Source organism: Ictalurus punctatus, chromosome 9, assembly GCF_001660625.3.
Source record: "Ictalurus punctatus breed USDA103 chromosome 9, Coco_2.0, whole genome shotgun sequence".
NCBI classification, from domain to species: domain Eukaryota; kingdom Metazoa; phylum Chordata; class Actinopteri; order Siluriformes; family Ictaluridae; genus Ictalurus; species Ictalurus punctatus.
Window position 1 is genome coordinate 11,396,678 of NC_030424.2, and position 27,420 is coordinate 11,424,097.

The 27,420-nt window shown below is 37.0% G+C and overlaps 2 protein-coding genes across 5 annotated transcripts; one reads left to right on the forward strand and one right to left on the reverse strand.

Moving 5' to 3' along the window:
• Positions 1-6,455: 6,455 nt before the first annotated feature.
• nubpl (nucleotide binding protein-like) lies at positions 6,456-23,833 on the reverse strand. The gene is made up of 11 exons (XM_017477017.3): positions 23,636-23,833; positions 18,839-18,983; positions 15,533-15,567; positions 15,320-15,410; positions 14,576-14,615; positions 14,407-14,497; positions 13,617-13,710; positions 10,453-10,538; positions 8,825-8,945; positions 7,943-8,025; positions 6,456-6,600 (listed from the first exon to the last, which is right to left on the reverse strand). Exons 1-11 carry the CDS (start codon positions 23,771-23,773, stop codon positions 6,538-6,540), a joined length of 987 nt encoding a protein of 328 aa, XP_017332506.1. The 5' UTR covers positions 23,774-23,833; the 3' UTR covers positions 6,456-6,537.
• On the forward strand, positions 19,003-27,055 carry LOC108270386 (D-aminoacyl-tRNA deacylase 2). Of its 4 annotated transcripts, none has more exons than XM_053682637.1 (4): positions 19,003-19,031; positions 25,016-25,127; positions 26,418-26,487; positions 26,616-27,055. In XM_053682637.1, exons 2-4 carry the CDS (start codon positions 25,020-25,022, stop codon positions 26,939-26,941), a joined length of 504 nt encoding a protein of 167 aa, XP_053538612.1. In that variant the 5' UTR covers positions 19,003-19,031; positions 25,016-25,019; the 3' UTR covers positions 26,942-27,055. The 4 variants fall into 4 exon arrangements, with proteins under 4 accessions (XP_053538612.1, XP_017332507.1, XP_017332509.1 ...); XM_017477018.3 differs by lacking the exon at positions 19,003-19,031 and adding an exon at positions 23,815-23,947; XM_017477020.3 differs by lacking the exon at positions 19,003-19,031 and adding an exon at positions 23,972-24,044.
• The last annotated feature ends 365 nt before the right edge of the window (positions 27,056-27,420 follow it).

Genomic DNA, 27,420 nt, shown 5'->3' on the forward strand with positions numbered 1-27,420 from the left:
CTAAAATACTTATTGGAATAAAGTTGGTGTGACGATGGACGTTCGATATTCGGGGATATGCGGAAATTAAGGGACCGTCTCTAAAGTTACATACGACATTGCTATACACGTTTCTAATTTCAATAGTATTTGAAGGGAATGACTTACAGTCACACAACCAACTGGAAAGTGTTCGTCTAGGTGTCAGGTATGACGCACACCTTTTAGATTTTTGATATTTATTAAAATAAACTATTAAATGACATGTAAATTAGATATGAATTTCACTACCGAATGGGCCCATACACAAAATATACCGCAATTGAAAGCTCAATAGCAGTTGAAGGGAATGATGTACAGTCAGACAACCAACTGTAAAGTGTCCATATAGGTGTCAGGTATGACACACACCCTTTAGATTTTTGATATTTAACCCTACAATGCATGAAACAAAAAACCTTCACGAATGCATAAAGGGGGTCAAAATGACCCGTACTGGATTTATACACATTTTTGTAAATATTTGATTATATCTTTTAATGTGACAACACTGAAGAAATGACACTTTGCTACAATGTAAAGTAGTGAGTGTACAGCTTGTATAACTGTAAATTTGCTGTCCCCTCAAAATAACTCAACACACAGCCATTAATGTGTAAACCACTGGCAACAAATGTGAGAACACCCCTAAGTGAAAATGTCCAAATTGGGACCACAGTGTCAATATTTTGTGTGGCCACCATTATTTTCTAGCACTGCCTTAACCCTCTTGGGCATGGAGTTCACCAGAGCTTCACAGGTTGCCATTGGAGTCCTCTTCCATTCCTCCATGACGACATCACGGAGGTGGTGGATGTTAGGGACCTTCTGCTCCTCCACCTTTTGTTTGAGGATGCTCCACAGGTACTCAATAGGGTTTAGGTCTGGAGACATGAAAAATCTAAAAGGTGTGCATCATACCTGACACATAGTCGAACACTATACAGTTGGTTTTGTGACTGTACATCATTTCCTTCAAATGCTATTGAGCTTTAAATTATGGTATATTTTATGTATGGGCCTATTCTGTAGTGAAATACATGGCAAAATTTACATATGATTTAATAGCTTATTTCAATAAATATAAAAAAAACCTAAAAGGTGTGCGTCATACCTGACACCTAGATGAACACTTTCCAGTTGGTTGTGTGACTGTAAGTCATTTCTTTCAAATGCTATTGAAGTTATAAACGTGTTTAACAATGTCGTACGTAACTTTAGAGACGGTCCCTTATTTTCCGCAAATCCCCTAATATTAAACGTTCAACGTCACACCAACTTTATTCCAGTAGATACTTTCCGTTTAGTAGCTTATAGGTCTGCCAGATACATTGCATAAACTTAGCTAAACAAATCATATTATATACACTTACACCTACACCACTAACCTTCACCAAACATTTCCTGACTTACAAGTCATTCATGCCTCGACATGTCCAGACAAGAGAGGCTTGACAGTATAGCACACAAACAAAATGAAATCTATTCCTATAGTGACAGTGGGCATGAATGGGGATAGAGCTTCTTACTCCATGGGTAAAGCCACAGCAGTAACTGTAATGTTACTGTTTTTGTTTGTTTGTTTGTTTGTTTTTTAAACAGTATGCTATGTGAATTAAGAATCCGGTTTGTAAGGCATATCACCACCCAATGGTTTGGTAATATATGTGTGGTAATGTATGCAGCAGCATCCTGAGAATGATCAGTCAATCCAACAGGATAGATATACTATAGCTCACCACCTACATTAAATGTCATATTATACTACAATGTAACACTAAATAAAATAAATAAATAAATAAATAAATAATAACAGGATTCCGTCTAGAGTTTTGTGCGGTTGATGTTTCTCGCCTTTGAAAGAAGTTCTGCTTCGAACCTTTTCCGAATAAAAAAAAGGGATCGTATGAAGAACAGTGACACAGGAAATGAGTCATTTATTAGCTTTAAACTGCCAGAAAAGAAACCAAGTTTGAGTGGCAATACAAAGAGCCACTTTAAACAAAGTTGGCTGTCCCATTATGAGTAGTCCTTCTGTATGTAAACTGAAAGTGAACAATTATTAATATGTTTAAGGACAAACAGTCATTTATATATCATATTAGTGAACTTGTATGGATGTTTTTTTAATAGGAGAGAGGAAATAGCTTCTAAAGATATAGGCTTGAATTTCCTTCCCAGTGCAGTTCCATAATCTGGACCAAGGTGTGAAATTCAGGTCCGCACTACATGGCATAACATAATATTTAATGCACTAAAAACAACACTTAAAGGTCTTTGTAGCTGAGGAGTTTACTCAAGTATGTTAATTTAACCCTTTCTAGCAGTACACTGGTGTTCCTTTCCACTGGTGTAAAGGATTTTGACTTATTGGACATTTTCAATCAGTATAAACAAATGAATTATTTTATCGCTGCAAGTCTGTTATAAGATTAGTCAAGACACCATTGGGTTTCTGTGTATAGAGTATTGTGACTCTGTGTTTAGTTGCTGGTGAGCATGGTGATGGGAAAAGGGAGGGGTGTGAGCCCCCTGCTGGACAAACAATTCACACCACTACATAACATTGGTACAGAGATAAAATAAGTTTTTTAAATTTATTATTATTATTATTATTATTATTATTATTAATAATAATAATAATAATATAAAACACCATTTACTGCCACAATAAAATTATAAGTAAACCTAGTAAGCTAGGTTTACATTTTTTTTTTTTTTTTAGAAATACTTATGAAACTCGGGGCACATGGTGGCTTAGTGGTTAGCACACCTTTTAGATTTTTGATATGTTCACCACACATCTCCAGGGTCGGGGGTTCGATTTCCACCGTGGCCCTGTATGTGTGGAGTTTGCATTTTCTCCCGGTGCTGCGGGGGTTTCCTCCAGGTACTCCGGCTTCCTCCCCCAGTCCAAAGACATGCATGGTAAGCTGATTAGCATGTCCAAAGTGTCCATAGTGTAAGAATGGGTGTGAGTGTGCCCTGAGATGGACTGGCACCCTGCCCGCCTTGTGCCCGATGCTCCCTCGGATACGCTCCAGGTTCCCCGTGACCCTGAAAAGGATAAAGCAGTATAGAGGATGGATGGATGAACTTATGAAAATCTGCAAATTCTTAAAGCCCTGAGTGTCTATTTTCATGCTATTAAGCACTACTGCAGACTGTGGCATCACAAATAAATTCATCATTGAACATGGGCACCCCTAATTCAATTTTTTTTGGCTTCTGGTAAAAACAGTTAAATAAAACAAAAGCATGCCCAACACTGCACCTGTTTTTTTTATTGAAATGATGTAGCACAGAGTTGGACATATCTCCACAATGCTCTGTGTCATTAGAAGACACATACTGAATGTGACCTGTATAATTTGGTTACAGACCCATGCACACAGCCCTGGCTGTAAGATATTTGTAATAATATATATGCAAAGGAACGTGAACCACAGAAGATGAGCAAACCTCATGCTTTACAGGCATGGTTCTCAAAAAAGCACGGTCCATAAGGCAAAGCCAAGGGGTCTGTGACTTCAAGTTTAGTTAGTGATGGAAATCACAGCCCCACTATTTTCAGAGCTATTGTATTTATTATTACAACTTATAGTTATTAGCCTGTTTGACTGGTTACTTCAGGTGAATAGGTTTAATCCAAACCTCAATAACTCAACAACAAATAGGCCTATTACTAATATCAACTTGGACCTAATGACAAATTTAATAAAAATATGTTCTGAGTGAAAAGTCAAGGAATAAAAACCTTGAATAGCCAACACTGAATTTTACACATATACATCATGAATCTATTATGTGTATAGTGGAATGAAGGGCTGTTTGTAGAATTTTTTAAACAGGTAAAGGAGTACCTAACGGCAAGCATTTTCAGAAGCCCTGGTTAAGAGAAATTTTCATTTGAATTACAAATTACATTGCCTAAATTAGTATGCTTTGTAGTGCTTGATTTTCCAAAGAAGAGAATAGTGAGAAGTGGGTGCTGTTTTTAACACATTGCTAGACTAAACACAAAAGTTTTTCCCTTTAGAAAAACGCTGAAATATTAGTATTATATGATGGTGAATTCTGCCCTCCTCTGCCCTGTGTGTGTGTGGAGTTTTCATGTTCTTCCCGTGCTTCAGGGGTTTCCTCCGGGTACTCCGGTTTCCTCCCCCAGTCCAAAGACATGCGTTGTAGGCTGATTGGCATGTCCAAATCCGTAATGCGCGAGTGTGTATGCAAGTGTGCCCTGCTATGGACTGGCAACCTGTCCAGGGTGTCCCTTGCCTTGTGCCCCAAGTTCCCTGGGATAGGCTCCAGGCTCCCTGCAACCCTGTGTAGGATAAGCAGTACACAAAATGGATGGCTGATGGTGAGTCCAATGAAAACTTAGCATAATCTTCATTTTCAGCAGTTACAGGTGTCCAAATTCCAAATGTTGCACTTTTGCTGTTTTCATTTTATTCACCTTCATATTATAAATCGCACATCAGTCTAAAAATAAATGTAATTCTTCCAATATGTAATAACCAGCATCATCATTATTATTATGATTATTAGTCTACTGAAATCTACTCTGACTGGGCTGAATCCATCGGCCACATCTCTTCCTCTCAGACAGATGCCGTAGTACCCCCGGGAAAATAAACAACATGAATATCTTAGCATAACCTTAACATCATCCAATCCCATATTTTCATTAGGCTTACAAAGGTCACGACATTCACAGAAAGGCAAACTCCACCAAACTGATATCAGTACTACATAATATCATTCTAAAGCCTAGATAAAAGTCATTATGCAGTTGTAACCTCAAGGCTGTTCTAACAGGAACAATGATGTACAAGAAATAAGAAAGCAAACTTGTTTGACCTGATGAATCACAGACTGCATTGCTGGCAATTAGAGGGAGTGCACAAGCTGAGTCACAGCAGGCAGAAAACTCTTCAGGAAGTCACCATGGTTTTCTATTCTCCTAGAAGGCTTTATCATGTGACTTTACTTCCAGTCAAATGCTATCCTTAGTCAATATCGGAGCAATATGAGTAATGTAAATGGAGCACTCTGACTTTACTCACTCAGTGAGTAAAAAAGCTTTATTTTAGTGGAAGCACTGATTTGGGTTTAACAGGAACACTCCCTTGATTTTCAGTTAGGAATTAAGAACATGTAAAGAATCAACTGGACTGCACAAAGTGTTAAATTTGTTTCTGTCAAAGGCACAGCAGTTGATTTTTTAAAAATTTCTTACTAGTACAAATAACCTGGAAGATCGGTAGAACATTGGGGGCACGTTTGACTTGCAACTCCAGAGTTGGAGGTTCAAATCCTGCCTGTACCCTCTGTGTGCACGGAATTTACGTGTTCTCCCTGTGCTTCGGGGGTTTCCTCCCCGAGTCCAAAAACATGCACTGTATGGGTGTACGATCGTGCCCTGTGATGGGTTCGCACCCCATCTAGGGTGTCCCTCGCCTTGTGCCCCGAATTCCTTGGGATAGCAAGTGCTATCACTAATGCTCCTGTGGCTGAATGAACCAACACCGATAGTGATGGCTGGAGATATAGATATATCTCCAGCCATCAGTATCAGTGTTGGTTACACTGCATGGCCAAAAGTATGTGGACACCTGACCATCTTACCCATATGTGTGGGGCCTTCTCCAAACTGTTGCCACAAAGTTGGAAGCACACAACTGTCCAGGATGTCTTTGTATGCTGTAGCATTATGATTTCCCTTCATTAGAACTAAGAGGCCCAGACATGTTCCAATATGACAATAACCATGTGCACCTGCATGGTCCATAAAAACATGTTTTTCTAAGGCTGGCATGGAAGAACTCGCTGGCCTGCACATATCCCTGACTTCAACCACAATTAACACCTTTGGGATGAATTGGAACGCTGACTGCATCCCAGGCCTCCTCATCCGACATCAGTGCTGGACCTCACTAATGCTCCTGTGGCTGAATGAACACAAACCCCCACAGAGATGCTCCAAAATGTAGTGAAAAGCCTTCCCAGAAGAGTGGAGGTTATTATAACAGCATAAGAGGACTACATGGAATGGGATGCTCAAAAAGCCCATTTGGATGTGCTTGGTAAGCTGTCCACAAACTTATGGCCATATAGTGTAGTTAGCATTATGAAGCTGCATGGGAGTCAGCTAATGAGTGTGCAAAACACATCATTTTTAGCTCCTTAAATAATTAATAATGTATTCGGGAAATTCCGAAGTGCACTTCCCCATGTGAACCTTACCAAATGGAATCCTAATTTTTCATATATACTCAAAACACTGAAGTACAATTAACTATAAAAATATGTGTTGAAATAAAATAAAACAACCTAAACAAGCTGACAGAAAAAAATGGCAAAAAAAAAACAACTAAGGCTCTTAAAATGTAATAAATTCTTACTTACTGGTAAGCACGGTAAACAACATGAACTATGGGACATGAGTAAAACATTTATTGAAGTTTCTCAACACTAGTGACTAATAAATAAATAGTTTAGCAGTGTTGAAGTCATTCAGATGTTCTCCTCTCTGAGGCGACGCACCACTGCTAAGGCGACTCTTCTGTAGGCTTCAGCCTGCACATAATCGAGCAGAAACAGAAATGTGATCATAAATGAAAGTCTCATCAACCAATGAACCGACATAAAGTTATTACATTTACATAGAGATATGACTCGTGTTCTTGTTGTTAATAAATGTTCAGTTAAAAAGGTCTATTAGATTTAGAACAAGACATAACAGATGGCTTGGCCCTGCTACTGTTTCATGGCTCGCATATCATTCTGCCAACAGCTATCGTTAGCATATTAATATCAACATTGTCTCGTCTTGCTATATCATACTGCTCAGTATGATAAATGGCAGTAGGTACGGATAACATTTTTTTGGTCAAAGGTTTGACACGTGACTCTGAAACATTTGGGCCACTAGCAAAGAACCTATCATATGCCTATTTCAAGAAGTAGTGACAGGCTATAATTAACAAATCGCATTATCACCTTGATTGTAATTATAAAATTTACAAAAAAAACCCACAATACCAAAAAAATTAAAATGTGTAAATACTATTTTTTTTAAAAGCATTTTATCCTAACTTTACCAGACTAGGAATTGAAATACCAGAAATGATCTAACTCAAATTCCATAATTTTACTAAATAGTGCATAAATACATACAGTTTTTTTGGAGAACAGTTTCAAATGCACAATGCAATTCATGTCAGCATTATTGTATATACACACACACTATATTGTCAAAAGTTTGTGGACACCTGACCAGCATACCAACATGTGCCTTTTGAACATCCCATTCCAGATTTAGTATCCTCTTTTTCTCTTGTAATAACCTCCACTCTTCTGCGAAGGCTTTTCACTAGATTTTGGAGCATCTCTGTGGGGGTTTGTGTTCATTCAGCCACAAGAGCATTAGTGAGGTCAGGCACTGATGTTGGGTGAGGAGGTCTGGGGTGTCATCCACATCCCAATTCATCCATCCCAAAAGTGTACAGTGGGGTTGAGGTTAGGGCTCTGTCCGGACTACTCGAGTTCTCCTACTTCTCAAGCTTGGCAAACTATGTTTTTATGGAGCTCGGCTTTGTGAACAGGGGAATAGTCCTGCTGGAACATGGGCCTCCATGTTCCAGTGAAGGGAAACTGTAATGCTACAGCATACAAAGATATCCTAGAAAATTGTATGCTTCCAACTTTGTGGCAACAGTTTGGGGAAGAACCACATATGGGTGTGATAGTCAGATGTCCACATACTTTTGGCCATATAGTGCACCATGTTACACAGATTCTTACGTGATGTACATTACACATTTCAAACTGTTCTCCAAAAACATAACCTCTATTTAAGTAGAGATATTATTTATGAAGAACGGCTTCAACATGTATAATTTAATCATGACGCAATCACCTCAGGACTGTCAGGAGACGACACAACCACGGGCTGACCCTTGTCCGATGTCTCTCTGATGTTCAGATGAAGTGGAATGTCACCTGTAGTGGACGCAGACCAAACATATGACCTAAGATCACATATGCAGCGTCAAGCATATATTCTACTTTACTTCTTTCTCTACAACTTGTATTACAAATCATATACTGTGCAAATTTCCACATTCACTCCACATGTACTAATAAATTTAGGGGTGTTTTCACAATTTATTCATGGTTTTTTTTCTCCCCCCCAGTGCCATGGTTTTCTGCATTTTGAGTACATTTGATGTATTGTAAAAGCTCTTTCCGAACCTGGAACAGATCTCTGTTCAGCCATGTGTAAGCGATCTACTCTTCACGGCCAGGCATTAAATCAACTGAACTGACTACGTCACAGTTTATTTTCAATTTCACAATGGCAGGAATTGTCATTCTTCTATAAATTCAGAGTGACAGTTATTATTATCATGAAAAAGTGCACCGCTTCAGGTGAAAGGCCATACCATAATGGTTGATCAGTGACAAGCAAAATTAATTGAATACTGATTGAATAACATTAATATATTAAAATAAACCTCAATACAATAAAGGTACAAAGGATGTACGACATGTATGCACGGCAAGGTTTCAGAAGGTATTACGCTATATGAAGTCGAAAGTGTGGTGATGACATCCTCCCACAAACAAACCTGGGTAAGGATTCGAGCCAAGTGTGAAAACACCCTTACAATTATGTACTACAATGTAATGCTGACAGTAATTCAAGCTCTTTAAAAATAATAATAATAATAAATAAAAATGTGGTGTTTTTTGGTGGTTTCACTTCATTTATAGGTTTTATTTGGTAAACAAATCTTACCAAGAACCTCTACTCCAAGGGCACTTGCCAATTCTCTCGCCCCATCTGAACCAAAGATGTGTGTCTGATGGTTGCACTGAGGACACTGGAAAACACTCATGTTTTGAACCAAACCCAGCACCTACAAAAAACAACAAAAAATAAACAAAGAGAGACATCTTTTTTCAAATGTTAAACTATAATGACTATAACGAGTATAAACGTTCAATCCTAGCAACATAGCTTCACTCTTGTGTAAGAATTTCCAAAATGTTCATTTCTGTTAGACGTTCCATCGGTCAGTAATGTCGCATTAATTCAGGCACTTCATGAAAATGAACATACAGAACACTAGTTATGATTGGAACCTTGGTTCTATGAACCCTGTATAATCACCTAAATGCCTTCTTGTGCTCAGGCACGTGCATGGCGAGACCTTTCGACAAAGTCGTTAGGTAACCGCATGACGCAGTATTTGCGATAAATAACAGTCATACAGAGATCTTTCGATGAATCCTGCCAGATGTGGGAAGAATCACCGGTGGAGGATTAAACAACCCTTTAGACAGCACTTAATTTGTGCCGGATCATGCGGGAACAGGATCCGGCACCTCGCATTTGAACATATTTAGATGGAACAGGCACCTCGGCACATTTATTCTTTAAATAAAAATAAAATTAACTAATGTAATAATAATAATAATAATAATAATAATAATAATAATAATAAAATCAATTTTCCTAAGTGATTGATTTTTTTAAACATCACCACCCTCCCATGATAACACATGAGGATACTCGTGTTATCACTAGTGCTCATGCATGAAAATAGGCTGATTTTGTTGTCATTTCCAAATTCTTTAATGCCACCCTGTGCCATATGTAAATTTTGCTTTATTTCTAAAAGACACCAAACTGCCACAGACAAGCAGAGCAAATCGGGACACTGGCAAGACACTGCTCTTCTTGTTATAATTCTTATTATATTGTTTAACGTGCATAATGTACTTAAGACCTGGTGTTTTGAGCAAATTGTTTGTTGTGAGGATAAGCCCATATTTTGAAGATTAACACATAAGAAACGAGACGTTGGCCCCTCCGGTCCTCACACAGCATCACTGAAACCTTATGTCTACAATACCTCGTTGTGCCACGGTAATCGTTCCTACTATATTAACCCTGTATGACAACATTCATCAATACTGTATTACTGAATGTGGAGCGCTGTTGTATCTATACTTTCCAGGACCTCTTCCCTTCCTGATCATTTGCTCCTTCAGGTCCTTGGTGTTCTGGTGCCTCACGTTTTACGAATTAAGCACTGCTTTTTGCTAGAAAATTTAAATAAATAAATAAAATGCCCTCCAAAGCTCCTCTCGTCATCTCTTCTGCCTCGGTGAGTTTTTTTTTTCTCTCCACTGAATGCTGTGGAACTTTGTGGCGCCATTACCATCGAGCACTGCTAGTTTTCTTTATTCAGTTTGTTAAGCTTAGTCATTAGGATTCAACCACACTTCATTTCTTTTGATAACATGCTGATTGAGATTTCCCCTGTACTGTACAGCCAGAAACATCTGGAATTCATGACCACCTGCCAGGGATGTTTTCTGGTTACTACACGTGCTTAACAGATGCTTTTAGAGTCTCACCGGCACGTTAACCTTACGGAACATCTCCGCACCTCTGCGTGCATCTAACAAAGCGATGTCCTGTGGAGTGGACACGATCACAGCACCTGTAATATGAAGCATACATACAATAAAAATTCCTAGAGTCTTCGGCGGCAAAGAACTTTCAGCAGTTATAAAATAAAGTGCCGGCTAAAAGAATAGAGACTTTGGACTTTTACTGCATCCCGGGTCTTACTGCGCACCCGGATCCTGTGTCGGTTTTTAACTCGGACAGAAATAATAGGAATGTCACGTCCTTCTGCTGATCATAAATTTTTTAAACACTTGAAACTACACACAGCTTTTTTTTTAGTGTAGATTATTTGTGGTGTTTTTGAAATTTACTTAGTTGTGGCACCTTTCCTTGTCTTATATGGTAGGTGAATAAAGATGTAAAAGATCTGGAAGAAGTGCCATCATGCACATGTGTAAAGTGATGTGCCTTTATTCCACAGTTATTACAATGAACTTTTCCATATTTTATCAGTATTGGCTTATTTTATATCTTTAAATAACCTGAGTGTCTCATGAGAGAACACCACTGTTGCCACTATATATCAAATCTAGTATACTTAGTAGTCATTGATTTATGCTGCTTATAAAATTACAAAGTTTTAACATTGTAAAGTGGCTCTACATTACAATACGCAGTGCAGACTGTACAATTTGTGACCGGCCAAAGATTGAATCGTTTCATTAGCCGTTATCTATCAAAGGTGCCTACCGTGATATACGTTTCTCCCTGATTTCAGCCTTCATTTAATAAATAAACAAAAAAAACTAGTACAGTCCTATAATTATGTATACAACACATTAATTTCAGTAGAAAACAGACAAACCTCTTGAGTCAGTCTTTCCTTCACTAAAAACTCTTAAAAGTTTTCATTATGTGCACAGATTTCATACCTAAAGGAGAATTTTTATTTTCCACAGCCTCCGACACACATACCCCTCAGTTTCACTGAAAAGTGCCCCCTCCCTATTCTATTACATAGATTCTAGACAACTGTAGCCTGCTGAATGCTATACTTTTATTAGCACACTTACTGCAACACCTGCAAAAATTAGGGAATGTTTCATGTAAATGAGATGTATATGAGGTGAGGGTAAACTGTGGTATGTTCTATGCATATAATATATTAATCAGGGATTAGTGGGTGGGAACGGGAGCTTGTGTGGCATAAAAATCACAGATCGGTTTTATGTAGTACGACACTTTCTTGAATCAGATGTAGATTTGTTCATTCCAGGAGTGCAAGTCGATACTCGTTTCTGTGCAACATTACTGAAATTGTGCTAATGTTATAATGCATGTATCACCTGTGAATAAACGTATAACCCTTTAACTGCAGTCACTGAATATAACATTATACAAAGCATGTCCAGTACACTGTAGAAGGACGTTGTTCGCAAAGTATGTTGTCTGTAAGTAATCAGACAGTTCTTGATGTTCACTTGATTTAAAATAAAGGTGCAGTGCCAACTTTAACACTTTAGCCTCATACTCAGAGCTTCATTATAAACTGAAAGTTCTGAAGTACAGAGTCAATATACAGTGGAGCCGAAAGGTCTGAGACCACTAGAGAAAATGCTTCTGTTTTGTATTAAAGATGCACCGATGTATTGGCCGATAAAGGCTATTTTTCACGTTTAAATCCGATGATCAGGGCCGATTATATCCTGTCAGTCAAAAGGGGGTGGGAAAACACTTTGATTTCGTGCTGTGTGTAAAGATGTTTCTTGTGTGGAATGATGACAAAACTGCAGTTTCTATGCTTTGTAAGCTCTGCACTGTTAAAATTTTACACCGGAAGTGCTCGCGCTGCATTAAAGAAGAGGAGTTGACAAAAAAGTAGTACATATATTGCACAGAAAAATATATTTGTAGAGTAGTACATTTCATATTCAGTTAATGTTAATATGTATATAAAAAAAAGTTTATGCTATGTATTACCAGTTGGATGTCAGTGATGAAGTAGAAATGCTTTTGTTAGTGGTGAGTGAATGTGAGATTAACAGGACGTTTTTAGAATTCAGTCAATGTTAATATGAATTAATAACATTCAGTAAGTTAAGAAATCTTACTCTAATCTTCAGAATTTAGTTAGTGTGCTAATGTTAATTTGAGTAATGTGTTTTCTGTTTATGAGACCAGTTACTGTGAAACAACTTGTTGAAATGGAGAGAATAAAGTTTTTATTTGCATTTTTTTCAGAATTGTGGAATTAATTATTATTCAATTTATAAGAAGGCATAAAAGACAGAACTATAGATAGATATCACTGAATAATAGGTTATCGGTATCGGCTGAGAAATTTAATATCAGTGCACCTCTAAGATATATATATATATATATATATATATATATATATATATCTTTTTAGAAAATTTAATAATCTGATCATTTTATTTTATTATCAGCAGTAATATTTATATGAATTTCAGAATTTCTTAGTATTTGGTATTACCTCCTTTTTGCTATAATGACAGCGCATTTGAGCTGGCCTGGACTCCACTAGTTTGTAAGACCTGATGATTCGTGTTATATCAAATCCACTGGAGTGTCATCTGAACGCATGCTTTACTAGAACGGATAAGATTCAAGGAAAACTTGGCCTTTGGTGCAAAGGAGCTAACATGGTCAACATCACAAAGTTGCTTATGTTTAAAATACGGAAATAGAAATAGTGCAGAGTCTTGAATATTTAATGTCCAAGATATTGAACATTTACTTCCTTTGTTTTAAAATATTTTTTCAATTTTGTTTATTGCCAATTTCAAATGAAAATATAAATCCCATATGTGGTCCCAATGTGTTCTCAAACTTTTTGAACCTCACAATATTTGTGTGGTCACACAGGAAAACCCTTCGACATTCGACATTTTCTACAGACATTCCTGAAGTGAAAGATCATAGATAGCACTTTAAATGCTCGTCCTCCACCACCCCCTGAGAATCGCACTGAAAGATTATATGCTGATTATGGAGCGGGAGCATCACAGACATTCTGACAACCGGTTTCTGAGTTCAGAATTCAGCCACAGCAACTTCCGATAGGTTTTTCCAGACTGACACACGCAATTAACAGGTATAAAATACTAAATCTAATATGCAAACAACCGGACACACTTATTTTATTTACCTGCTATCGGGATGTTCTGTGTGATGGAAAGTTGTACATCCCCTGTTCCAGGTGGCATGTCAATCACTAAGTAATCCAAAGAGCCCCAGTCTACCTAAAGACATATTAAATCAAAACAGAACAAAGAGGTCTGAAGAAGCAGAATATTCAAAAAGTATTATACATTTAGAAGAAAATGATGTGCTCTCAACATTTTCAGAGGTGACAACATTGCTAACAAAAACAACCTAGCAGGTGGAGAGAAGAAATTGAATATTACCACAAAATTCCCAGGGCATGTTAGCAAACAAGGCGGCTGTTTTGTTTTTTCCTTTTTCATATATGCACCACGTAACAGTAAAAAAATTAATAAAAATAAAATAAATAAATAAAAAACACCAAAAAAAAAAACAACAGTTCGACAAAAGTGTGGTGTGAGTGCCATTGTTTTTACCGATCGAAAAGACCACAGTCCCATTACAGACGATTTCTATTGGCTCGCAAATTCATGGGTCAAATTTCACCTACATGTGAAAAGGAAAGTAACCGATAAATTGTCTTTTCCGCTGAGTGGATTTTATTCGAGTTTGTTCCACCTGCTGCTTTATCTGAAAAAGCAGGAAAATTGCAGCTTTCAGATTTCGCCTGTTTCACCATAACAAGGATTAAGAAATCATTTAGCTGCTCCTTAGGCTACAAGGTAAGATAGACCTCTGCATTTGGCTAATATAACTGTCCGCCGAACATCGTAGCCTAGTTTGGAGGAATAAACATGAAATTCAAGTTGAAAAATGACAAGTTTTGACCACACCTGCCTAAGGAGCTTCTCAATGGCTGACATGACCATCAGACCCCTCCACACAATGGGTGCTGTATCTTCAACCAGAAAGCCCATAGACATACTGAAGAAGGTAGAGGAGACAGGCGGTGAGACCGGCTCATGTTCGACAGTAATTTATTCAATATATTTACACACTTACCAAGGGATCCCAAAGTTCATAAGGGGTCTCATTAAGTTGTCTGAAAATTTAATGAAAAGACAGATTATATGTAAATATATACAAACACCTGCTTAACACAGTTCTGTGACTCACAAACAAATATGCCCCTGTGGTATTATTCTCTTTCAGCATCTCTATAGTCTTTATGGCTTCATATATACTCGCTGACCCTCTTCATTTAAACACCCGTGCACCGCCCAGTCATGTAATCATCCAATCAGCCATCAAATGACAGGAGCATGAGACATGATACAGTTCAAGAGCTTCACTTACTGATAACATCAAAAATCAGAATGCGGATAAAATGTGATCTCTGTGACTTTGACTGCGGCATGGTTGTTGGTGCCAGGTGAGCTGGTTTGAGTATTTCAGAAAAGGTGCACAAATTTTTATTTATTTTTTTTTAAATGCACTGCACAGCAATTTGTTGGGTGGAAATGCCTTGTTGATGAGAGAGATCAGAGGAGAATGGCCAGCCTTGTTTGAGCTAATAGGAAGGCTATGGTGACTCTTTACAACTGTGGTGAGCACCTCAAAACGCACACACGTAGGATCATGAGGTGCATGATCTACAAACGCAGAAGACCACATCGAGTTCTACTCTTGAAAACCAAGAACAGGAGTCTGAGCCTACTGGACAACTGAAGACTGGAAAAAATGAGACCTGGTCTTTTTCCTGATCTTCGACTGTGTATATTTTATAGGGCACGTGTTACCACCTACTGTCTGTTAATTCTGGGTTTCCTCTGAGGTTCATCAGCTTTGGGACCGAGGGGCCATAGACATCAGCATCTAAAAGGCCCACCGTTTTACTCTAAAGAACAAAAATATAGAGGTAAAAGACAAAGAACAAAGTCTAGCCAAGTCCTTAAACTGTCACTGAATATTTTGTTATAATTTTTTTTTTTAGAGATCATGCTGGGAGTTATACAGTACCCGATCGTTAGCCATAAGTCCAAGAGCAAGATTTACTGTAAAGAAAAGAGTAAAGATGATCAAAACAAAACAAGTAATTCCACATCAATCTGGCTGACAAAAGTGTGCCTTGACATTATCATAACAAGTTATGGAGCCATTTGAACAGATTGGGTACTTAAATTCTGGCCCTCGTGTTTTCTGCAATAATATCTAACAGGTTGATATAATGCATCATGGGACCGTGCAATTCACATTGTGGGAATAAGCACTCTATTTTATGCAACTGCACTGTTTGAACACCAGAAGTCCGAAATTGCTCAACTGAGAGTTAAAATATACAGAGACCACGCTGGGCCTGATAGCTCTGTATCACAATGACCAACAGGCATTATTCGTTAAATGGTTACACAAGCATGTTATAACCCTTAAAAAACTTTTAAACGATACCAGCCCTGTGCTACTGTGATTTACAGTGCCCAAGAAAGAGGCCGTGGCAGTCGGCATTTTAGCCGAATTTGGAGTGCTAGTTCTGTTCTATTTCCCCAGGTCAGAGAATGTTCATTCAATCAAATTTTTGGGAGAATTTATCTATTTATTTATTTATTATTCATAAGACTTTGTGAACCTGTAGTACATTCTGTTTACAATACTAAACAAAATTTGTTTGTAGATTTTTTTTTACATTTAGTTTTATACAGACAAAAATGCACATGGTTTTGCATTGTTTATGATTCAGAAATTTAAAAAAAAAAAAAAAAAAAAAAAGAAGAAGCAGTATTTATAGTCATCATTTTGTTCAAAATGTTCTGAGGATCGAATAAAATCGAATCGTGAAGCCAGTATTATGAATCTAAGCAAATTGTGACCGGAGTGTATCGTTACACCTCTAATATCTAGATCTGACTTTGTGACCATGTGATTTGTATCAAGAATGAATATATATATATATATATATATATATATATATATATATATATATATGCGCGCATGTATACATACATACACACACACATACACACACACATATACATATATATATATATATATATATATATATATATATATATATATATACACACATATATGAAACAATTGGTAAGTCTTCATGTCTTTGTGTACACCTTGATGTAATATCATGCCAAATTATTCCAAAGGTAAAAACATTTCCAGTCTCAACAATTTATCAAGAATCGTATGATACTCTATATTATATTATAATACAATACAAGACTTGCAAAAGATAGCCAGATCTCCATTGATATCGGGCCAGTCTATTTTCCACAACTCGATGGTAGATATTTTCACGGTGGATTTGGATTTCTCCAGTTTTATTTTTTCACATGACTGTATGTGCAGAGATTTCAGAAATATCACGAGAATTAACCTAGATTGGTCTTTATATTTAATATACGGTGCTGTGAAAAAGTATTTCTTTTTTATTTCTTCTGTTTTTGTGTATCTCTCATACCAAGTAGTTTTAAATCTTCAAACAAAATATAACATAAAACTAAGGCAACTTGAGTGAACACACAATACAGTTTTTATTATTTATTTATTTTGTTAAGGGGGGGACTAATTGCACCCTTAAACTTAAAATCTTTGTGCCACCTTTAGCAGCAATATCTGCAACCAAATGCTTCCTATAACTGGAGATCAGTCTTTCACTTACTTCTAGGACTAGGATTTACTTCTATGCTTCAGATCATTGTCCTGCTCCATAATCCAGTTGTGGACATTCTCCTTTAGGATTTTCTGGTAGAGAGCAGAATTCATGTCTCCCTCAATTACTGCAAGTTGCCCAGGCCCTGAAGCAGAAAAGCATCCCCACACCATCAAACTTCCACCACCATGCTTGACCATAGGTATGATGTTCTTTTTGTGGAATTCTGTGTTTGGTTTATGCCAGATGTAACGGGACCACTGTCTTCCAACCAGCTCTACTTTCGACTCATCAGTCCACAGAACATTCTCCCAAAAGTTCTGAAAATCATCAAGGTGTGTTTTGGCAAAATTCAGATGAGCTTTAATGTTCTTCTGGGTTATCAGTGTTTTTCACCTCACCACTCTTCCATGGATGCCTATATCTTTCTGATAGTGGAGTCATAAACAGTGACCTTTATTGATGCAAGAGAGGCCTGTAGGTCCTTTGTTGTTGTCCTTGATGATTCATTGGAGTGCTTTTGGAGGAGTTTTGGAAGGTTCTTCTTCTGGGAAAGTTCACTACTGTGCCAAGTCCCAGAGCCTTTGAAATAGCTTTGTAACCCTTCCAGACTGAGGTATTTTAATCACCTTCTTCCTCATCATTTCTGGACTTTCTTTCAACTTTCTAGTCCAGCTGAACCCCATTATGAATGCAGTTTAATAGATTTGGGGAATTAGTAACTACGGGGGCAAATACATTTTCACACAGGATCAGTTGGTATTGGATAACTCTTTTGCTTTAATAAATAACATTATCATTTAAAAACTGTATTTTGTGTTTACTCAGGTTATCTTTGTTTGATCCTAGATTTTGTTTTCATTTCTGAAACAATTTAGTATGAGATATATACAAAACCAGAAGAAATCAGGATGGGGCAAATACTTTTTTTAACAACACTGTATATAGTATACCAAATGATCCTAATAAAAAACAGGAATTAACTATGGGGGCTTTTTCCTCTTGCATTTTAAATATCTGGGGCGTTTTTGTCATTTTCGGTGGCTCTGTGTTCATTCAGAAATCAATAAAACTCCTCTGTGTACAGTGTACAGTGTTTGTTAAGTGTCCTATTTGTCTCTTGTGCGGTCATACTGATTTTCAGATCTCCTATTATGCAGCACACTTGTTTTTTTCCTACCACATCAAAGTTTTAACATTTCACAGGACTACATCTTCTCAGCTAAACATTCACAGCCACATGAAAATGCTTAAGACAAAAACAGTCAAAATGATAGTAATCTTTGTAGGTTTTTATGCAGGCACTCCTAGTGACTTTCAGTGACTCAACAAACAGTGAAAAAACTGAAGTGAAGAAAGAAAGAAAGAAAGAAAAAGAATGAACGAAAAATGTTGGACTGGATCCTGGCAGAAAAGATGCTGCAGTCTTGTGAACTGTTTACTTTAACTGAGGATAATAAGTGATGTCAACTGGTGCAGAAACAATGCTACATTTACTTTGACATTTTGTATTTGACTGGGGAAATGCCAAGTCAGTAACAAACAACAACAACAAAAAAGGGCATAACCTTCAAAAATAAATGTACAAAAACACTGTTCATAGAACAAAATCACAAGTGGATTGAAAGTTTTAAGGAACAAGTGAAAGCCAAGCTCATGTGTACCTGCTGTGGTAGATTTGCCAACGCCTCCTTTTCCTGATGCAACAACGATGACCTCTTTAACACCTGCTATGGGCTTTTGCTTCGGAAGGCCACGTGCCATGTGAGCCCTCTGCCTCTCCTGCTGTCTCTCACCAGAAGCTGAACTCTAATAAGTGAAGAGACACCAGTCAGAATACGTCTAGTAGGAGGAATGGTAAGTCGATGTACAGTAACTAGACTTGACAATGTTCCAACATGCACCTAAGATTGATCTCTGTAAAATACATGCAAACTAGAAAGCTCATGAGTAAATGAGGTCAGTACTTTAACTGATGAGTAGACCTCTAGACTTGACAATAATCCTATAATTTCTAAGATACTGAAGGACAACATCGAAATTCAATAGAAGTGGATCATTTCTTTCTTTTCTTTTTTTTTTAAGCTTGTGTTGACATTTTTTTCCAGCCAGGAACTTATCACCTCCACCAGCTGGAACACAGCTGTTCTTCTCTGCCCGTTTTCCCTAGAAGATAACTCACAAGGCGTACAATTTTTTAATCGAAAAATAAATAAATAAATAACTGTTGTCAACTAGATACATTGTTACATTTAGGTTGGCATCTTGAATTTGACTGGAGACGTGTCACATCCATAAAAACTACTAACAGATCAAATTACCTGATGTGGTAGATTTGCCAACACCTACGCACTTGTCTGAGATTGAAAAAAAAAACAGGATAGATGTCTGATAAAACATCCTCACGATTAACACGCCGGGTTTCGAGCATAAAAATGACCCGAATGACCAAAAACTTTCAAAATAAATTAAAATTCACACTAAAATGAATAGAGAATGCATTTCTACATATTTGCTCCTTCGTAAGTAGAACTTGGGAGCACATGTGCAAAACCATTTTTAAGTACTTAATTTATTGGGATAAAAGTATATTTATTAATAAGCTTTTCACACAGGAGACCTCTCTCTCTCTCTCTCTGATTCATAGATGAAAGGTCAGAATTCGTGTTCAGCACAGCTTTTCATACAGCAGTTGATTACATTATGTTACATTCTTAATAATGGTTTAATAACTATATGAGAAAGGTTACAAATCCTAGTATGCATTTATTTTTGCTTCTGTAGCAACCACGTTGGTGAGCCAAAGGCTTAAAAACCATGGTGAAAGCCGACACACCTTCAAAAATGTAAACATTTTCAACTCAGATTAGTTGTAAGCTTATCTGTATACTCGTCTCGGGTATGCTTTCAGTGGTTTTATCTCTACTAATGATATTTAAGGACAATGTCAAGCAAAAACAAAGATGCCGGCCAGACAAAACAGTTAACAAACAAAGATATACTGGCTTCAAGTTGTTTTCGCTGATGCAAACAGGGTTTTATAACAGAAGTTCCCAATCCCCCCCCCAAACATCTCCCAGTAACATTTTGAAACAGTAGCACACAAAACCTTCTTCGTAGTTGTAAAGTAAGCAAAGTAAATAAATAAAACAAAAAAGGAGATTGTGAGTTTCTCTTGCAACCCCATTTGTAAAATCAGCCCCTAGTTTGGGAACTCCTGGTAACTGCCCAAAGGAATTAAAAAATGTTTCTGCCTGTAGATTGTTGTGTGTTTCTGTTTTTCTTAAGTGAGGCACAACAATGGTCCTTGTAAAAACAACAACAACAACAACAACAACAACATCATCATACAACCAAACAAAAACCTTTACTGTAGGAGGGCACGGTGACTTAGTAGTTACTAGGGCTGGGTATTGTGACCAATTTGGCAATTTGATTAAATTTTTATTCATATGGTTTCAAATCGATTTAATATGAATTAATTATCAATATTTCATTTAAAATGTTAGTTTTGTAGACATGGAATCCATGTTTTAATATAAACACTGGTAAATGAAACCCTCCTACTTATCTATATTACTGAAATACACATTTACACTAACAATAGGGCCTGCACAATTATGTCTAATTACTTTTAATTGATTTTGAGTAACAATCATTGTAACAAGACATCATAAATATGTGTATATAATACACACAAGGTAAGCACAAACTGCACATTACTGTTAAAAAAAAAAAAACAATGTAAAATGTGCAACAGTGAAATTCATTAACAGCTTGACACATGAAATAAACCCGTTTTCAAAATTCAAAATATGAAAAATGGAGACATCTTCAGGACGAGAGGCGAACTACAGATAATATTCAAACCGCTCAAGTAAAAGCACGCGCATTAAGAATCGATTCGGGGATTTCCCTAATCTATATTGTTTCGTTAAATTGAAGATCGATTAAAATCAGAGAATCGATATTTTTTACCCAGCCCTAGTGGTTAGCACAACCCCTCTGGGTTGGGGGTTTGATTCCTGCCTCCGCCATGTAAGCATGGAGTCTGCATGTTCTCCCTGTGCTTTGGGGGTTTCCTCCAGGTACTCCAGTATCCTCCCCAATACAAAGACATGCACTGTAGGCTGAGTGACATTTCCAAATTGTCCGTAGTGTGTGAATGGGTGTGTGTGTGTGCGCGATTGTGCCCAGAAATGAGTTGACACCTCAAGGTGTCCCCCACTTTATGTCCCGAGTCCCCTGGGATAAGCTCAGGTGATCCTGTGTAGGATAAGGGGTACAGAAAATAGACGGATTGAACTTGACTTTAGAACCCTGCAACCACAGCACCTGTATTTATATTCTGGGTGTTTTTGACTTCTTTAATTGTGCTTTCATGTGCTTCCCAGCTTCACCTCTTAGCTCCTCCATCTGAAGACACAAGGAAGGGATTCGAGCAAAAAAAATAAAAATTGTGTCGGGGAGGGCAGACAAATCAGCACCAAGTGAGACATACTTGTTCAATGAAGCATAATTTTTAAATGATGCTCAAATACATGTATTGTTCTATGCATAATGTTTGGTGTATTTTTTGTCTGGCACTCGTCTCACACTGTTGTATGTGCAAGTTATGTACGGTTGTGTTCTGTGGTGCACCATGGTTCTGCAGAAAAGGCATTTCGTTCCAATGTATACAAGCTATATAGAGGAATGACAATAAAATTACATAAAAAACACTTGACTTATTTTTATGTTTTGTTTAGACCTGGTGTGTGGACATGGCGAATTTATGTTGTAGGCGTACATCAGGTGCTACAATAAAACATCATAATAGAATGCTGTGTATCATTGCTGTGAAGAGGTCAACCAATCCCCCCCAACCTATAACTAAGTTGTGCAGTACCTGCCGACAAGCGATTAATCAACCGATAGTTTTTAAAACTGATACTGAATGAAAACATAACACTGAAATATATTAAAATATTGCTGAACTTTAATACAAAAACAAACAGTACTTACTGCACCATGAAAATGTACTGTAGGCCTACTTTTTTTAATGAATGAAATATAAATATTTAATATACGTTAACTTTGAATAAATATTAAAAGAAAATAAAAAAAAGTAACACTCCAAATACCAAATAAAAATAGACATCCAAAATGACTCAAACAACATGTTCAAATAACAACATTTGTCACTCAGTACATTTACATGGACCACAATAATCCGATATTAACCCGATTAAGACGATACTCTGATTAAGAAACTAGCATGCAAACAGCGATTACTGATGACTTTAATCCAACTAAAGTCATACGCGAAGTAAACACAAATCGAATTAAGACGTGTGGAGTGTTCCTATTTTAGTCACATTATCAAAGTGCATTATAGACATGTACACACCTTAATCACACTGTTAACCTCGTGTGGGAGTTATCGCCGCATTTTGTGACAGGACACGATCACACACGGCAGTGCTCAACCATTTGACGGCAAACAAGAGAGCACGGCTGCGTCCAAAACCATGCACTTACCTACTGTATAGTAGGTGAGATACATGTATTTCAGCTACTATATAGTAGGTAAGTATGCGGTTTCGGACGCGGCCCATAGCTTCAAGCAGTCGTCTATTTGCACTTATAGCATGACAAATAATTAACTGCACTTGAAGCTTTCATAAAATTAGAAATATGTATGTTGATACGTGAAATTCTGGAGGGAACGTTGGACGGTGTGTGGTCGTAATGACGTGTGTCATTAATCTAACTATGTTGTATAACATGGGAAACAGCAACATGAAAGGAGTATTCTAAAAGCAACTCATGTAAACACCTTATTCAGAGTATTGTCTTACTCAGAATAAGGTCAATAATTAGATTATGGCTGTCCGTGTAAACGAAGTGAGTGATTATTTCGCCTCTAGAGGCCGCTCTCGTACTGTATAATGACAGCGGACGCAACCGGGGGAAAAACTATCGGTGTGCAACCGGTTATCTGTGCCGAATAATCGGCAAAACCGATCAATCGGTCGACCTCTAGTTGTGAAAGCCTTGAAAGAATATATACAGCCGTACAGATTGCAGACTTTGATTTGCAGTTCGCAGGCTGTAGGATGAAGGATTTACTTATGTATGCATTATGAGGTGTCTTTCAGGGGAAACGGGTCAGAGCTGGGTGCTGTGATCAATTCCTGGCTGGAAAAATGTGAATACATGCTTCAAATGAAGAAATCAGTCAGACCCATGCATGTCACTATTTGCCCCCCCCCCCCCCCCCCCCAAAGTGTCTTTGTAAATTCTAGTATAGGAATGTAAACACTACAAGCTGCACCAGTTAAACTGATCAACTCATTTACACGCGAGTCTTCTAGGTGCATTACTGCGATGCATGACTTTTAACATGTACAGACTGTTAACTTGCATATAGTGATCACAGCTGACACAGGATGCCTTCAGCATTTATGTACTTCACTTACCTTCAAACGGACATCATGTTTACAGCCTGCTGAGAGCGGCTGAGGATGTCTAACATTACTACACGACCATAACACAATGGAAGCCGAATTCCACTTCCACACCTCTGAAAGCTTTCTGCAGCTTTGATTAAATAACATTTTACATTTACAAAATATTCGCTCAGTAGCTAAATGAAGGGCGGATACGTCATTTTCACATGCTAGTATTGCCTAGCTTAACCACACTATCAAGAACACGAGTTTCGTATAAAAATTACAAGAAGACGCGAAGGCGCATTTTGATGACGTAATGCGGAAGCGATTCATACCGTGGTAGGTATTAGGGTATTAAAGATCATTTGTCCTGTGACTCTTTTTTTTTTTTTTTTTTTTTTTTTTGCATTTGTGGACATCTGTGAATCGTTTATAGGTAAACATTGTCTTTCTTCTAAATAAAAAAAACAAACAAACAAGAAAATAAGAGATTTGTTTCGGAAAGAACTTTTGCCGGGAAGAAGGTATGGTCCTTACTGCACAAATTTCTTATAACTAATAATGTAACATTTCAGCTAATTCATAGATTTTACCCTAATAAGTGCTCTCTTAAAATACTTTAAAGTAGATATCAACATTGCTTGGATAAACCAGAAGCTTCCATACAGTTGTTGTGGTACACACACTGTTAAATTCTGGTCTGACACTCTTGAATTCATTCAATGTTATGTGAGAGTCATGTGTTTTGTTTTTACTTATAAAAATGTTTTTGGTTTTTTTTCCAGAATATGAACAAGGAGAATTTTCTTTTTTTATTTATAAATGTTCATATTTTTATTATCAAAGTACCATATTCATAAATGTAAATTCTCCAAGCGCAAACTGTTTTTGGTCTTCAAATATAAGAGCTTTTACTGTGTACAAAGACTTGGGGATCACTTGCGAAGATGCCAGGACAAGATAAAGAACAGACATAACTTGAGTATTACATTTAAAAAACAGAGACACGTATGCATTTACCAATGTACATTTTGTGGCTACAGGTCAAAGGTATACAGTTTATGATCATTGTAAAAGAACAGAAATAACGTGAGGTGGATCCACTATGATGAACTTCATGTGTTCACATAATCGTGGAATATAAGAGAAAACCAAGAAAAATATTTCACAGGATAAATATTAGTGTCTGTGAAAGACTTTATATACTTGACGTACTTTTTTCACTTTGGATTTATTCAATTTATTCATTTACTCTATTCTCCTGGCTTGTTGATTATTGTGTTATTATGTTCTTACAGGCACTAAACATTTTTAAAAAAGAAAAGGATATTAGAGATAAGTGTTCTCATTTGTCTATATTTAGTATTTTCTTTTCATGGCAATTTTTTGATGCTGTTTTTATGTCAGGACAATGGCGAACGGACCTTCGGTAAAAGCCAGAGTGCTTCTTCAGCAGTGTCTACATGCAAAACTTCAAGTGAAACCTGCAGACGCTGACTCTGAGGCAGAATGGGTTGAGGTGATCTGTCCATCTTTACATTTCATTTATCTGTCTCTTTTTCTCTCTCTCTGAAAATTTAAGGCATAACACTACAGCTGAATGGAGTAAAATAATAATAATAATAATAATAATAATAATAATAATAAATAGTACAGTAGGTAGATATCACAATAAATCTTCACTAGTCGATTGCTGATATAAGTATTTTTTAAGTATTTTTTTGTATTGGAACTTTTGTCTCATTAAATATGCGTACATTTGCAAACAAACAAACAACAAAACCTTTCCTTGGTGATGATGCTAGAAGCTCTCAAGTGAAAGACTTGACAGAAAAGTTTGTTTCAAAGCCATTGCACGAACTGAACATGTAAAAAAAAAAATAATAATAATAATTTATTTTTTTTTAACCTAAGTATAAAATCTAACAAATACAACTGTTATTATTAACATTTTGGGAAATTACTCTGTAATGTCTTTCTAAATGGGATGGGAATAAAGATGAACATTAAAATTATCAAAATTTCCTGAATACAGGTAAACTGATATTTTTTTGCGGGGAATCTGAATATTTTAAATAAAAAAAAAACTGATTTAGAAAATATAACATGGTTTAGCATTACTTCCACTTCAGTTAGTGTGGTTTATAAGGCTTATCAAAGAAATTGACATATTTTGTACACTATGTTTCCAAAGGTTGTGTACACCTGACCATCACACCTATACATGATACTTCCCCAAACTGTTGCCACACAATTGTATAGGATGTCTTTGTATGCTGTAGCATTACAGTAGTCTCAACCCACCACTGAACACTTTTGGGATGAACTGGAACACAGACTGCGTCCCAGGCCTCCTCGCCCAGCACCAGTGCCTGACCTCACTAATACTTTTGTGGCTGAATTATTACAAATCCCTAGTAGAAAACCTTCCCAGAAGAGTGGAGGTTATTACAACCGCAAACAGGGATTAAATCTGGAATGGGATGTTCAGAAAGAACATATATACGTGATGGTCAGGTGTGCACTATAGTGGATATCAGGAAATAAGCTCAAGTATATATGACATGATTATGCCAAGTGGTTGGACCTTAAACCTTCTTCAAAATTGCTAAGTTTCAGATAATATAGTGGATGTGTGTGGACGAAAACAATTAAGTTAACACTTTTCTGATTAGTTTGGACTTTTTTTTTTTTTTTTTTTTTTACTACAGTTTAAAGGAAGATGTGTTATAAATTCAATTTATCCAAAAATCTGATAAATTATTTAAATGTCCAAAATTGTAGTTACTGATTTTGCATATTTGCACAGATTAATCGTGGAATGGTCATCTACATTTGCTTCTTCAAAGGTGCAACTGAAGATATGATCCCCAAAATGGGTATTGTGCTATTTTATACAGTAGTTGAATGATTACATTTAAATTTACAATTTATGATGTAAAACAAATACATTGTCAACAAGAAAAAGTCTTAATTTAATCTAGCCTACATTTCCTGCTCTTCTCAGTGAACACCCTCCTAAATGTAAAGCTGTCCGAGACTGAACCTGGGAAATACACCTCAGTTGTTGATCTGCCTGGCAATGTCCTCATTGTACCTCAAGCAACACTGGGAGGGAAAGCGAAGGGGAAGTGCATGCAGTACCACAACAACATTGGTAAAGAGGATGGCCAGAAGCTGTATGCCAGTTTTGTCAGTCACTGTGAAAAGGAGCTGAGTTCGGCCCCCAAGTGTACCGAGGCTGGCACAGAAGTCAAACACGGGACCTACGGCAACAGACAAGTCCTAAAACTGGATACAAATGGACCGTATACTCATTTAATGGAGTTTTGAGTACTGTAGTCGAATTTATTAACTGCCCCGGGAAAGTGCAAAAATGAAGGAGGGGAAAATTGTTTGTCAGAGTTTTGTCATTAATAAATCTAAAAATCATTTTTCTTTGCTATAGTTGGTGATCCATGCATTGTTTTTTTGTGCCTTGTTACCCCTTTCGACAAGGCACACAGGAGCCTTTATTATCAAGTGGATCTGGTTTATTGTTGAATCAGGAGGTTTGATATACAGTTCTGTGAAAAAGTATTTGATTTCTTCTGTTTTTTGTGTATATCTCATACTAAACAGTTTTAGATCCTCAAATGAAGTACAACATAAAACAAAGGCAACATGAGTAAACACAGAATACAGATTTTTTTTTTGTTGTTTTTATTGAAGCAAAAAAAAATAATTATCCAACACCTATCACTTGTGTGAAAAACTATTTGTCCCCTTAAACTTAAAATCTGGTGGTGCCACCTTTAGCCGCAATAACTGCA